General features: G+C 45.5%; 1 protein-coding gene across 3 annotated transcripts in view; it reads right to left on the bottom strand.

Annotated features, from left to right (window-relative positions):
- Positions 1 to 14340, bottom strand: part of LOC125448668 (multifunctional procollagen lysine hydroxylase and glycosyltransferase LH3-like) — a 78187-nt gene that overhangs the window by 57759 nt on the left and 6088 nt on the right. For all 3 annotated transcript variants that reach the window (XR_009443445.1, XM_059642714.1, XM_059642715.1), the window contains exons 2-3: positions 6787 to 6878; positions 147 to 283 (exon numbers count right to left, since the gene is read on the bottom strand). Coding sequence is in view for 2 of the 3 variants with exons in the window: in XM_059642714.1 (XP_059498697.1) it covers positions 147 to 283; positions 6787 to 6878 (229 nt within the window). In the remaining variant the exon portion in view is untranslated. The remainder of the gene's footprint in view (positions 1 to 146; positions 284 to 6786; positions 6879 to 14340) is intronic.

Below are 14340 nucleotides of genomic sequence, written 5' to 3'. Positions count from 1 at the left end.
CCAGTTCACGTTGGAATACAAGATTGCTGATGTTCTAACTCAGCTGGAGATATCCATGCTCTGCTGGGCTGATGCTGCAACCAGCTGGTTCTCCCAGGGCTACCCTAAGACTAACTGTATCCGCCACTTGAAACCCTCAGACCTACCTGTCCACAAAAATCACAATCAGGTCCTCCTTGGCTTCGTGCTTCACCATTTCCTCTTGCAGCCACCGCACCTTCTGGCCACCTCCCACCGTCCGAGCCACATCACCTCCCTTCCACTCTTGGCCCAGTCCCAGGGTCTAAGGATACGGAGGAAAAAAACGAGACATACTCAGGAGCCATCCTTACAATAACAGTATAACTCCCTTTACATTACAGTCTCATTAATCTGTGTTACTTTGTGATTCGGTACCTTTTACAGCCCATTTAGGATAATTTACAAGGAGTATATGGTTTCCCTACTGAAGGCCATTTGCCCATCCTGTGGATTCCATGTCTCCAAATGAACAACACAGCTAGTGCCATTCCCTCACCCTCGCCCCATAACTCTGCACATTCCTTCCAATTATCCTATTTCCTCTTGAATGCCTCAATTGAACCTTCCTCCACAAACCTCTCAGGCAGCACATTCAAGATCCTAACCACTTGCTGCAAAGAAAACGTTTCTCTTTGTAACTCCATTGCTTCTTTTGCCAATCATCTTAGATGTGAGCCTTCTGATTCCTGATCCCCTCATTGAAAAAGCAACATCAATTTATCCAGCGTCGTCTGTACAGCTTTCAACTGTACTGTTACAGAAAACAAAAAGTTCTTGTTCTTAGAAGGAATAAAATCTAACCTTCAAATGAAATTGGGCAAGGAGTCAACAGTCATCCATCAACATGACGGCACGGTGGCTCAGTGGTTAGCACTTGCTGCCTCACAATGCCAGGGACCTGGGTTCATTCCACCCTTGGGTGACTGTGTGTGTGCAATTTGCACACATTCCCTGGGTCTGCAAGGGTTTCCTCCCACAGTCCAAAGATGTGCAGGTTAGGGTGGATTGGCCATGCTACATTGTCCAAAGCGTTCAGGGATTAGCCCTGAGAAAGGCAGGGTTATGGGGGTGAGTCTGAGTGGGATGTTCTTTGGGGAGTCGGTGTGGGCTCAATGGGCTGAATGGCCTGCTTCCACACTACAGGGAGTCTATGATCAATGAGTATCTGCCCAAAGGTCATACCTGGAATGATCAGGTTATTTTAGGAGGATACGATTGGGCAGGCTGGGCTTGCTTTCACTGGAGTTTAAAATAGCGAGAGTCAATTTTGAGAAGATTTGTAGCTCAGGTTGAGGTTCTGGATGTGAGTTTGCTCGCTGAGCTGGAAGGTTCGTTTTCAGACGTTTTGTCACCATTCTAGGTAACATCATCAGTGAGCCTCCGACGAAGCGCTGGTGTTATGTCCCGCTTTCTATTTATCTGGTTCGGTTTCCTTGGGTTGGTGATGTCATTTCCTGTTCTTTTTCTCAGGGGATGGTAGATTGGCTCCAAATCAATGTGTTTGTTGATGGAGTTCTGGTTGGAATGCCGTGCTTCTGGAATTCTCGTGCGTGTCTCTGTTTGGCTTGTCCTAGGATGGATGTGTCGTCCCAATCAAAGTGGTGTCCTTCCTCACCTGTATGTAAGGATACGAGTGATAGTGGGTCATGTCATTTTGTGGCTAGTTGATGTTCATGTATCCTGGTGGCTAGCTTTCTGCCAGTTTGTCACAGTTCTTGCAAGGTATTTTGTAGATGACGTTCGTTTTATTTGTTGTCTGTATAGGGTCTTTTAAGTTCATTAGCTGCTGTTTTAGTGTGTTGGTGGGTTTGTGGGCTACCCTGATGCCAAGAGGTCCGAGTAGTCTGGCAGTCATTTCGGAAATGTCTTTGATGTAGGGGAGAGTGGTTATGGTTTCTGAGCCCGTTTTGTCTGTTTGTTTGGGTTTATTGCTGAGGAATCGGTGGACTGTGTTCATAGGGTACACATTCTTTTTCAATACGCTGGATCCATCCCAACACCCACAAACGAAGCTGCATTAGAACATTATTCCAACGAGCCACCACACACTGCAGCACAGAGGAACTACGCAGAGCAGAGGAAAATCACCTATACAGCGTATTCAAAACGAATGGGTACCCTATGAACACAGTCCGCCGATTTCTCAGCAATAAACCCAAACAGACAAAACGGGCTCAGAAACCATAACCACTCTCCCCTACATCAAAGACATTTCCGAAATGACTGCCAGACTACTTGGACCTCTTGGCATCAGGGTAGCCCACAAACCCACCAACACACTAAAACAGCAGCTAATGAACTTAAAAGACCCTATACAGACAACAAATAAAATGAACGTCATCTACAAAATACCTTGCAAGAACTGTGACAAACACTACATTGGACAAACTGGCAGAAAGCTAGCCACCAGGATACATGAACATCAACTAGCCACAAAACGACATGACCCACTTTATCCTTAAATACAGACGTGGAAGGACACCACTTTGATTGGGACAACACATCCATCCTAGGACAAGCCAAATAGAGGCACATACGAGCATTCCTAGAAGCATGGCATTTCAACCGGAACTCCATCAACAAACACATTGACTTGGAGCCAATCTACCATCCCCTGAGAAAAAGAACAGGAAATGACATCACCAACACAGGAAATGACATCACCAACCCAAGGAAACCGAACCAGATAAACAGAAAGCGGGACATAACACCAGCGCTTCGTCGGAGCTCACTGTTGATGTCGCCTAGAATGGTGACAAAACATCTGAGAACGAACCTTACAGCTCAGTGAACCAGCTTACATCCAGAACAAAATAAAGACCCACTCTCTTGTGGACCGAGAGGAGGAGAGTGCTGTCTTGGAGGTGAAAGGAGGACATTGGGTTGGCTGTGCACCCTTGCGACCAGGGGATCTTAACGCTGGCTTCGGCCTAACGCTGGTTCAGGGGAGCAGCCAACCTGCAACGATGGCTGCGGCAAGTGCTTGTGCCCCAGGTCAGGGGGTCCGGAACACCATCCGTGTTTCTGTAAAGAAGGTGGATGAAGGTGCACCTGTGGACCGCACCTTCTTCGTGAAGAGGGTCCTGTTGGACTGTTGTGGGTTCGCTGCTGCGGACATTTACTGCCTGCAGGATTTCCCCGGAGGAGGTTTTTACGATGTGACCTTCCGGAGTGCCAAGCTTTGCGAGCGCTTCCTGGAGGTTTTCAAGGAGAAAGGAGGTGAGGGCCCCCTCTCTGTATTGACCACTGTCCCGCTGTTTGTGATGCCAGCTCAGGAGGAGCCGTATGGTGACTGTACATATGTACAACCCGCATGTGCCAGCAGTTGATGTCCTGACCTTCCTCTGAAGGTACGTGAAGGTGGAAGGGGACCTAACTGACATCATGGACCCCTTTGGCATCTGGACGAGTAAGAGGCAGTCAAGGTGACGCTGAGGATGGGCGCGGACGGGAATGTCGTACAGCCACCGTCCAGCTTCGCGATCGGCAGGAGCAGGGGCTACCTGACCTATGCAGGGCAACCTAAAGTCTGCCATGCCTGTGGTAGGTCAGGTCACGTGGCGGCCGACTGCAAAGCCACCATCTGCAGGAACTGCAGGGAGGAGGGACACCTTGCAAAGGATTGCCCACAAGAGAAAAGCTGCAACCTTTGCGGGGAAGTGGGCCACTTCTATAGGGCATGCCCGCGGCGGGAGACCACCTACGCCCAGGTTGCCGGCAGGGGCAATGTGGGGCCAGCCCCCCCGGAGGAGAGGGAGGCACCAGGGCCCAGCAAGGATCCCACTAATGTGCAGGAGGGCCAGTCCGTGCAGGAGGGCCCAGCCCCGCAGGATGGGCCCCGAGGCCAGCAAAGCACCCCTGCAGGTTCCGATCCCCCCCGACAACCCGGAGTCGATGGAGGCGGCGACAGGCGACCCAGGGGAGTGGACAACAGTCCGGAAAGCGAGGAGGAAGGTGCGTCGACGGGCCCAGGAACCGCAACCATCAGGCGGGAAGAGGCAGCTACAGGGGGTCACCCGGGCCATCTTCCACTTCATTTGGGGGTCGAGGTTGGACCGGGTCCGCAGGGACACCATGTACAAAAGACCTGGGAAATGGGGGAAAGGGCGTACCAAACGCCACCCTCGCCCTGATGGCTACCTTTGTGTGCGGCTGCATCAAGCTGTGCGTAGATCCTCAGTACGCAAACACCAAGTGTCACTACTTACTGAGGTTCTACCTGTCCCCGGTGTTGCGAAGGATGGGCCTGGCCTCGTTGCCGCGGAACGCTCCGAGTAGTTGGACCGTTCCGTACCACCTGTCCTTCGTGGAGACATTTTTGAAAGGAAACACCTTTGACTGCAAGGCCGGCAGTCAGTGGTCAGCACGTAGTATCCTCGGGACCCTTCGGGAAAAGGAGATGGTGGATCCCGTTGTGTGGTTCCCCAGGAAGACTGCCAAAGTCGTTCGGCAGAATGCCTCATCGCCAGAACTTTCAAACAAGCACAAGGACATTGCTTGGCTGGCAGTGAGAGGGGCTCTGCCAGTGAGATCCTTTATGCATGCCCGGAATCTCTGCGCCACCGCACGCTGCCCTCGAGGTGGCTGCGGTGGGGGGGGGGCGGCGAGACTGTCGATCACCTCCTTTCTGGAGTGTGCCTATGCGCAGGAGGTCTGGAGGGGGATGCAGTGGTATTTGTCGAGGTTCGTCCCGAGCAGCTCCGTGACGCGGGACTCCGTGCTCTACGGGCTGTTTCCGGGGACGCACACAGAGACCAACATCAACTGCGCCTGGACGACCATCAATGCGGTGAACGACGCTCTTTGGTCTACCCGCAACTTGCTGGTCTGCCAGCTCAAAGAACTGACCCCGACCGAGTGTTGCAGACTGGCGCACTCCAAGGTCCAGGACTACGTGCTGAGGGACGAGCTAAAGCTTGGGGCAGCCGCCGCCAAGGCGCGGTGGGGAAAGACCACCGTATGAACCCCCTCGTCCAGAAGAGGAAAAAGAACCCTATCTGGTAACTGGGCCCAGCTGGCGCCTTCCCCAACTGGTGAGGGGGCCAACTGGGACTGTGCAGGGTGACGACTGCCGGGGTGGTTTCTTTGCTTTGTTTTTTTTTCTGTGTTTTGTTTTTTCCTTTAGTTGGTGTACGTACCCACTGGGTAACCCGGAGTGGCTTGCATGACTGGGTAGGTGTATAAATGTTTTATTTTTTGTACATTCTATGAATAAAGTATATTTTTTCAAATTAAAAAAAAGTGACAAAACGTCTGAAAACGAACCTTCCAGCTCAGCGAGCAAACTCACATCCAGAGCCAATTTGATTGATGTTTTCAACACATCCTCAATACCAACCAAACTTCCCCAATTTGGAATCATCCACAAATTTTGACATTGTTCTTCCAATTCCCAAACCTTTTATGTAAATGATGAGTATTGGCAACCCCAGCCACATGATGTAGCACTTTACACTAGCCTTGAGTCCAAGTACATTACTTTCATCTCTTACTCTCAGTTTTTTGTCTGGTAACCAGTTTTCTGTCGAATTGGTCTATCCATCCCCTGACTCCAAAGGTTTTTACTTTAGTCAGGTGTCTATCTCATTGGTGGTATTTTTCATCATCCAAATATATTATTACACTTATGACATTACCTTTACCTACATTTCCTGTTACTGCTTCACAAAATTCGGTGGAATAGGTCGAATTGGCCAAATTGCTAACTATGATCTTGTGCTATTGCAGTTTTGTTTCTAGATGCTTTCCTGTTACGTTTTTGATTTTGTCATCATTCCAGTCACTGATATCAAACTTACTGGTCTGTAAGTCTCAGGTCATTGCCCTTCTTCAGTATGGGAGAGGACGAGGGGTGTTGTGCTGCAGTGGCCTCTGCAGCCTGAAACTCTGGATTCAAATCCCCTCCAGGACTTAATGAACAAGGAAGGTGCATTCATAATGCAGCCAAACAGGTTGAGCATCAAACTGGAAATCTTTTCAACTGACACAAATGGAAGAAGGGAGGTTTGATTGTGGAAAAAATTTTGGTCAGCCAAACAATGGAAAGAAAGTTGGTGTCTCCAACATCATTATCCACAGCTCCACACCTGAACACAGAGTCATAGACAGCACAAAAGCAGACCCTTCAGTCCAACTTATCACTGGCGACCAGATATCCTACATTAATCTAGCCACATTTGCTAGCATTTGGCCCATATCCCTCTAAATCCTTCCTATCCAAGTACCCATGCAGATGCCTTTTAAGTGTTGTAATTATTCCAGCCTCCACCACTTCCTCTGGCAGCTCTTTCCATACTCACAACACCCTCTATGTGAAAAGTTGCCCTTTGTATATCTTTCCTCTGTCACTTAAAACCTATGCTGTTTTGTTTTGGACTCCCCTACCCGGGAAAAAAGACCTGCATGTAAAAGTTCAGGTTACCGTTGCAATGTGAATTTTGTATCTAAACTGTAACGCATCACTTCAGAGACAGGCTCACACGCTGCCATTTTCCAATGAAATGGGGACGGAACCAGTGTGGTTATATCACTGAACTTGTAATCCAGAGGTCTGCACAAATGCTTGGTGACACGAGCTGGGAAACTTGATTGCAATTAATTGAATAAATCTGGAATGTGAAGCTAATCTCATGACCATAGACTGGTCATCAATTGCAAGACTGTCAGGCTGTCCTTTATAAATATTCACCAGACTACATCCAACAAAGGTTCTTCCATCACTTGATGATGCCTCCCCCCAACTCTTTTCTTACAGCTGCTGTGTACCTTGACGGTGTAGTTAAAGTGTTTTGCAGTCCGGATGAAACGTTTATATCCTTCAGTCTCCTTGGTTGCCACAGTGATCACTAACAAGTTATCTGAGGATGGGATGAGAAGAAATGCTTGAGGTTAGAAGTTAAAGGTCAAAGATAATAACACTGCTATACAGAAGTGCAGAAAGAGCTCCCCAACCCCCAAATACACTTCCTGAACAGCTTCAAGGTAATCAGTAAGGCTACCGGAACTCTGGTCTATGAATCTCAAGGACCAATAATGCACACATATTTCATTGATACAAAACCTTGATTGAACAGTTGCAGTGACTGTGGGCAGTTCAGGGGATCACACTCCACAAGTCCAAACTTGTACAGGATAGGTGGATTGGCCATGTTAAATTGCCCTGCAGTGGAGATTAGGTTAAGTAAGGTTATACTTCCCGGGGGTTAGACGGTCAAGAGGTAATTTGATCAAAGTTCTCAAGATACTAAGAGGAACAGATGTGGTAAGATGGAGAGGAACTATTCCTACCAACTGGACAGTTCAGGAGGGACAGATCCAGGGCCTTCAGGAGTGAGACTAAGGAACACTTCTGCACAGAAAGGATGGGAGAAGTTGAATCTCTTTGTCAGCAACTGATGCTAGATGTGAATTCTAAATCAGAGTTTGAAAGAAAGGCACTAAGGGATCAAAGACAAAGTGGGTTTGTGAAAGTTAGCCACAAATTAGCCCTGGCTCGATGGGTTGTATCTCAACTCAGTTGGGAAAACTGTGGTGACAATTTAGCACAACTATTCCATTTGTTGTCACATATGTGTAACCACCAAATTAAACTACCACAGTGATCAGTTTGACTGACAGACTATAACTCAGGACAAAAGTAATTTACAGCAGGTTTCATCATTAACAGGGAAATAACTACTTATCACAGACAAAGTTATTCTAAAAAGGAATAAGTAATTACACTCTGGGCACAATTGTACAAAAGCTTTAAAAGAGAAAATGGCGGGGATGGCCAAATGACCTCCTGCACCATGTAGTTCCCTATATAATCCAACTCTGAACACCACCATGGGATTTTCTGCTATTGTTCTATGTTTATTATTTTATAATTTTACATTTAATAGTTATGTACATTTATCAGTGCTCAAAACACATGGGAAGAAGTGTTGAATTCAGCTTGTTAGCCCCTAAAACACTCAGGAAAATTCAACAATTGTGGAAACCAGTGAGAGAAATATCACCTCCATACGTGGAGCTGTCAGAGTCTCTGATGAGCTGCCCCTCCCAACTGCAAGCTGGTTCTCTCTTGCATTTGCTGCTGATAGGCTCACAGTGAATTAGAGGCAGTGAGGCATGAGGGCGGCAACGCTAGGAACCTGAGTGGGGGCATTCCACAGGCAGACAGTAGTGAGGCTGGGATTCCTGCGGGTCAAATGGAGCTACAAAAGTGAAGAGGGTGGCAGCAAAAAGGGAATGAGGAGTTGGAAAAGAGTGAAAAAGGCTGCAAAGGAAGAAAAAGGAACTGCAAAAGTGGACAGAGGGTATGCAAAGGGGTGGTCAGGCGCTGTATATGGGAACAAGCAGCTTCACACCTTTCAAAAAAGAAATAGTCAGCTAACCAGGAATCGGGAAATCTGAAAGTCACTAAGCTAATGAATTTCCTGCAAATGAATGTGGAGTTTCTAGGTTAAGGCTGCAGAAGTTCAGGATATACCATATGGGGATTATGTGGTGGATGTTAATGTACTGAATACTTTGCAACCGGATAACTTAATACAAACTAGTTATATTTCATAAAGATTTATTACATCTAAAAGCACTTGACATTGTGAGAGCTAGTTGAAGTGCAGTGACACCACTAGGGACAATCTTGCAAGCAATCAGCTTTGATCTTGCCGGTCTGCTCTACATGAGTTTAAGGTGATGGATTTCTATATATGGAAGTGTGTGTCATTTATTTTAAAAAAAAATTACTGCAATCTTATGCCTACTGTGTCAGTTTAAAAATTGCCGTTTCTAGGAAGTTAATGTTTTCCTTTTGCGTATGGCTTTACGTTTAATGGAGAGTTAGGTTTAGAGGGATTTGGGGCAAATGCAGGCAAGTGAGACTAGTTTAGTTTAGGATACTTCGTCAGCATGGATGAGTTGGACTGAAGGGTTTGGTTCTATGCTTGTATGACTCTAAATTGCAAACAAAAATGGATGACTTATTACAGCCCTATAACTTAAGCAATATCCCCTTAAAACCGTAAGCACACACATATTCATTTGTGAACAATAGCGATTAAAAAAAAGTTGGACATAAATATTAGAGGCAGGAAAATATAGCGGAAAAACAAATCTGAAAGTTAAAGTCCAAAATACCAGGGTGGGATGAATAGATTCTCAAACTGCTTTCAGGTATTTTTAGTGTTAGGGACAGGATATTGTCCAATGGCAAGACAGATGGACCTAGGTCTTCCCTTGCATTAGAACTCTTTCTTTTCAGAGATTTAGCTTTGTGTTTTTCATTCACAGAGACAGACAGTAAGAGATGCTTTTTGTTTGTAGGCTTTTGGTAGTCTGAGTGAACTGCTCCCACAGATCTCTAACAAATTACAACTGGACCAACCCAAAGACTAACGTTAAGTAGTTTTTTTTCCTTAACTCAAAAAAAGATTTCTGGTCCCACTCTCCAACTGTCCACTTCACTACTCTAAAAAGTAAGAATCTTGTGCATCTACAGTGTTCACCACACAAACCACTTGGTTTTCAAGCTGCAAAACCTCACCTGGTATTTTTAGTGATAAAACAGTGTTCAACTTCTACTTAAAAGTAGTCCCTTCACTCAATGTCTTCCTCCTATGCTGTCATCAGAGCATAAAGGCCTCTTCCTGAGGGCCCCAGCATCACAGATGCCAGTTCCAGTCAGTTCATTAAACTCCAAGTGATATCAAGAAATGGCTGAAGGCACTAGACACTAAAAAGCTATGAGGGCCTAACAACATTCTGGCATTAGCATAAAAGAACTCCTGACAGCAGTTTTCTCCAGAACCTGCCACACCCCTAGCCAAGCGATTTCAGCCCAGATGAGGGAAATAAGCTGAGTTGTGATACAGCCCATCGAGTCATGGATCATTTGTGATCTGCCTTCCATGAACCAACTTTGTCTCAGATCCCTTAGGCCCTTTGGTGGACAAAATTCTCCCAAACTCAGCTTCAGATTTCACAGTTGATGTGGCGTCAGTCGCTGAAATAGAGTTTCAACTTGTACCACCCTTGTGTGTAGAAGTGTTCCTTAGTTCCACTCCTAGACACTCCAGCCAGTGAGAACAGTTCCTCTCCATTTATTACACCTGTTCCCTTAGTATTTTTAGAACTTTGATCAAATCACCTTTTGACCTTCTAACTTCTAGGGAACACAGTTTTCTTAATTCCTCCTGCAGTTTGACCATTTGTATCTTCCTGGCAATGTGGAAAGTGGCCCAGGTACATCATGTCCACAAAAAGAACAAATCCAACCTAGCCAGTTATTGCCCTATCAGTCTATTCTTGATCACCAGTAGAATTATGGATAGAATTGCGGACAGTGCTATCCAGCATCATTTACCCAGCAACATCCTGTTCTTCGACACTAAGTTGAAATTTTATCAGTAGAAACTGGCTCTTGACCTCATTACAGCCTTGGTCTGAAGTAGAGAGGAAAGCTAAACTTCAGAGGTAAAGAGAGAGATAACCCCCATTCATATCAAGGCAGCAATTGACTGACATCTCAGAGTCTGAAAAATATTGAAATTAATGTGAATGAGGGGAAAAATTCTCCACTTTCTGAAATCATACCTAGCACAAAGGAAGATGGTGATGGTTGCTGGAGGTCGATCATCTCAGTTCCAGGACATCCCAAAGCATTTCCCCAGGATAGCACTGTAGACAGAACCACCTCCAGCTGCTTCATCAAGTAACTTCCCTCATTGTGAGGTCTGCAGTGGGGATGTTTGCAGATATTCACACAATGTTCAGCTCAAAAGCAATTACTCAGATGTTGAAGTAATATGTGACTAAATGCAGCAAGGCCTAAAATCCAGCATTGGGTTGAAAAGTGGCAAATAACATCTGCACTACACAAGTGTAATTACCAGGTAATTACCATCTCCAACAAGTGGGAACCTGACCATCTGCCCCTTACCATTGCTGAAATATCCACTATCAACATCCTGACTATAAGTCAAAGATGTGGCATAACAGTAATGTCAATGGACTAGTAATCTAATAATCTACTAGCAGTGGAGGTTAATGTTCTACAGGCATGAATTTAAATTCCAACAGGACAGCTGAATTTAAATTCAATTAATAAATCTGGAATATAAACCCAGACTCAAAAATGGTGACCATGCACCATCATCAAATTCTTCTTAAAAATCCAACTAGTTTACTAATGTACTTTAGGGAAGGAAATCTGCTGTTCTTAATGTCTCTGGCCTGAATGTGACTCCAGGCCCATAGTGATGTAGTTGACTTTTGACTGCCCTCTGAAATGGCAAGGAGGCCACTCAGTTCAAAGTCAATCAGGAACGGGCATCAAATGTTGGTTTTGCCCTGAAAACGCAGATCCCATGAAGAAGAAACAGAATAAAGAAACTGAACTCACCCAGCCATATACATATTCCAGCTTCAAAAGTAGGTCAGAGGCTGGGAGTTCTGTGGTGATAACTCACTTCCCAAATCCCCAAGAGCTGTCCACCATCTATTAAATTACGAGTCAGGTGTGTGACGCAGTACTCACACATTTGCCTGGACGAGTGCAGCTCTAAGAAGTCCAAAGAAGCTCAACATCATCCAGGGCAAAGCAACCCACTTGACCAAAAACCCCATCCTCACCTTCAAAATTCATTTCCTCCATCACCAACGAACCACAATGTGTACCCTCCACGAGAGGCAATGCTGCAACTTGACATGGTTCCTTCAACAGCAACTGTCACCTAGGAAGGCAAGGGCGGTAGATATGTGGGGACATCAGCCCCTGTAAGTTCCCCTGAGCTAGATACAATCCTGGCTTGGAAATACATTGTCATTCCTTCAGTGTCACTGGTTCAAAATCCTGGAACACCTTCCCTAGAGCACGGTGGGTACATCAATACCACATGGACTGCAGAGGCTCAAGAAAGCAGCTCACCTCCATCTCCATCTTCTCCCGGACAATTATGCACGGACAATAAATGCTGGCTTCATCAGCAACACCCATATTCTGTCATTTGAAATAAGTGGCGAAACAAGTGCCCTATCTACTCCCTAGATTAGAACTAAAAGATCCCCTTGCTCACTATTGGAAGATTGGCTGAAGGGCCGAGAGACAGAGGACATCAATTTCAGGTGTTCAGCAAAAGAACAAGAGCGACACGTGGACAAGTATGGACTAATTTACGTTTAAACACAGCACGTCATTAGAATCTAGAATACGTTCCCTGAGAATGTGGAGAAGGCATGATGATTTGAGACTTTCAGAGGTGAACTGCATAATCATTTGGAAAATTAAAGTGCAGGGCTACAAGGGAAAAGGCAGAGGATGGCATTTAGTGAACTCCTCTGGTAATGACCTGGGAAAGAAATGAAGGGCCAAATGGTCTTGTTCAGTACTGGTTCTGTGATTCTGACAACAGGGTGCTGTCACCTGTGAACATGGTCCAAAAGGTGTCCCTTAATCAAAAAATCAATACAAACAAAATAGATGATCAGGCAGTCCTTCAGAGAGCTCTTATGGGAGCTTGCTGTGCACAAATTGCGAACTGCTGCACCAAGAACAGATCTTGGGAAAACATGGGAAGGGATCAGCTGCACTGCAAGCAAGGAAAAGGCCCTCATTTCATTTGGAAAAGCTGAGCTGACTGGAGGAAATGAGGAAAATATCACCCCTCTGGTACTGAACAATCACAGTCTGTCACTTGACACCCCATCCCCCAATAATGATCATCTATATAACAACAGGATTCAACATGTTTTGTACTCAGTCACATTCTCAAAATGTACTTGTTATGAGTGAGTTCTCAGATGAGAAAAGAAAGTTATTCACATTTACAGCACTGATCACTCCCAGGGCAGATACAGCATGAAGTTAGATAAGAGTGTAAAGCTTTCTCTACACAGCTCCCACCAAACGCTCTCAGGCCAGGTTCAGCACAGGATTAGATGCAGAATGAAGCCCCTCTTCTCTTTTAAACTGAAATTAAAGCTCTCTCAATACTGCTCCCATCAAACATTCCCAAGACATGGACAGCATGGGGTTAGATAGAAAAAATGAAGCTCTCTCTACTCCTCTAAACTGAAAGTAAAGCTGCCTTGACACCATCCCCATGAAACGACAGAACAGGGACAGTGCAGGATTAAATACAACATAAAGCTGACACTACATTATCCTCCATTAAACACTCACAAGATAAGGAAAGCATGGAGTGAGACTCAGTAAAGATTCCTCTACACTGTTGTCATCAAACACGCCCAGGATAGCAACAGCACAGGGTGTTAGGTTGCTTTGCTTTCCCTGACCATATACATGACAGTGGTTGCTGGAAATGGTATTAAAAGTCAATTACATAATCCTTCTGAAGAACGAGTTCATTTACTGCACATGAGAAAAATTGGACAGGTTACAGCTCTTTTCTTTAGATCAGAGAAGGATTAGTGGTGATTTGATAGAGTTATAGGGTGGTGGATGGAGTAGTTGGGAAGGATTGTTTTTCCGATACTACGAGCATAGATTGAGGATAACAGTATGAAGTTTCAGAGAGGATTAAAGGAGAAACACATCCACTAGAAGATGGTGGGGTTTTCATTTTAATTGCCTTTAAGGGTGGTTGAGGCAGAAACCTTCATCACATTTAAAAACAGCTTGGAACAGCTGCATTTGAAACCTTGTAACCTACAGGGCTATATGGACAAAGGCCCAGATATTAAAATTAGGTTGGATGGCCTCCTCTGTGCTGTATATTTCTGCGATTTGTAAGTCACAGATGGGATGATGCCTATGAAAGGAATACTAGACACAAAGCTGTCAGCTCACTGAGGTACCACGGCCAACTCTGGCGGTAACAGAGAGTGCAGAGATGAAGGTACTGCTTTGGACAAGTACGTGAGCAAAGATATGGTAGATGCAATTTCAAGTGCATATATGCGAAGGTTATCCAGTTTGGTAGCAAAAACAGACAGGCAGATTATTACCTGAATGGTGACAAATTGGGAAATAGGAAGGTGCAACAAGATATTGGTGTCTCCATACACTAGTCACTGTAACTAAACATGCCAGTACAGCAGGCAGTGAAGAAGGCAGATAGTATGTTAGCTTTCATAGTGACAGGATTCAAGTGCAGGAACAGGGATGTCGTGGTGCAACTGTACAGGAGCTTAATGAGACCATATCTGGAGTATTGTGCGCAGTTTGGTCTGCTTGTCTGAGGAAGGATGTTCTAGCTAACTGAGGGAGTGCAAAGAAGGTTTACCAAACTGATTTCTGGGAATGGCAGAACTCGCGTATTAAGAGAGACTAGATTGGTTAGGACCATATTCACTCAGGTTTAGAAAAATAAGGGG

This window comes from Stegostoma tigrinum, chromosome 45 (assembly GCF_030684315.1).
Source record: "Stegostoma tigrinum isolate sSteTig4 chromosome 45, sSteTig4.hap1, whole genome shotgun sequence".
NCBI lineage: Eukaryota > Metazoa > Chordata > Chondrichthyes > Orectolobiformes > Stegostomatidae > Stegostoma > Stegostoma tigrinum.
This window is presented reverse-complemented; position numbering and strand designations above follow the sequence as displayed.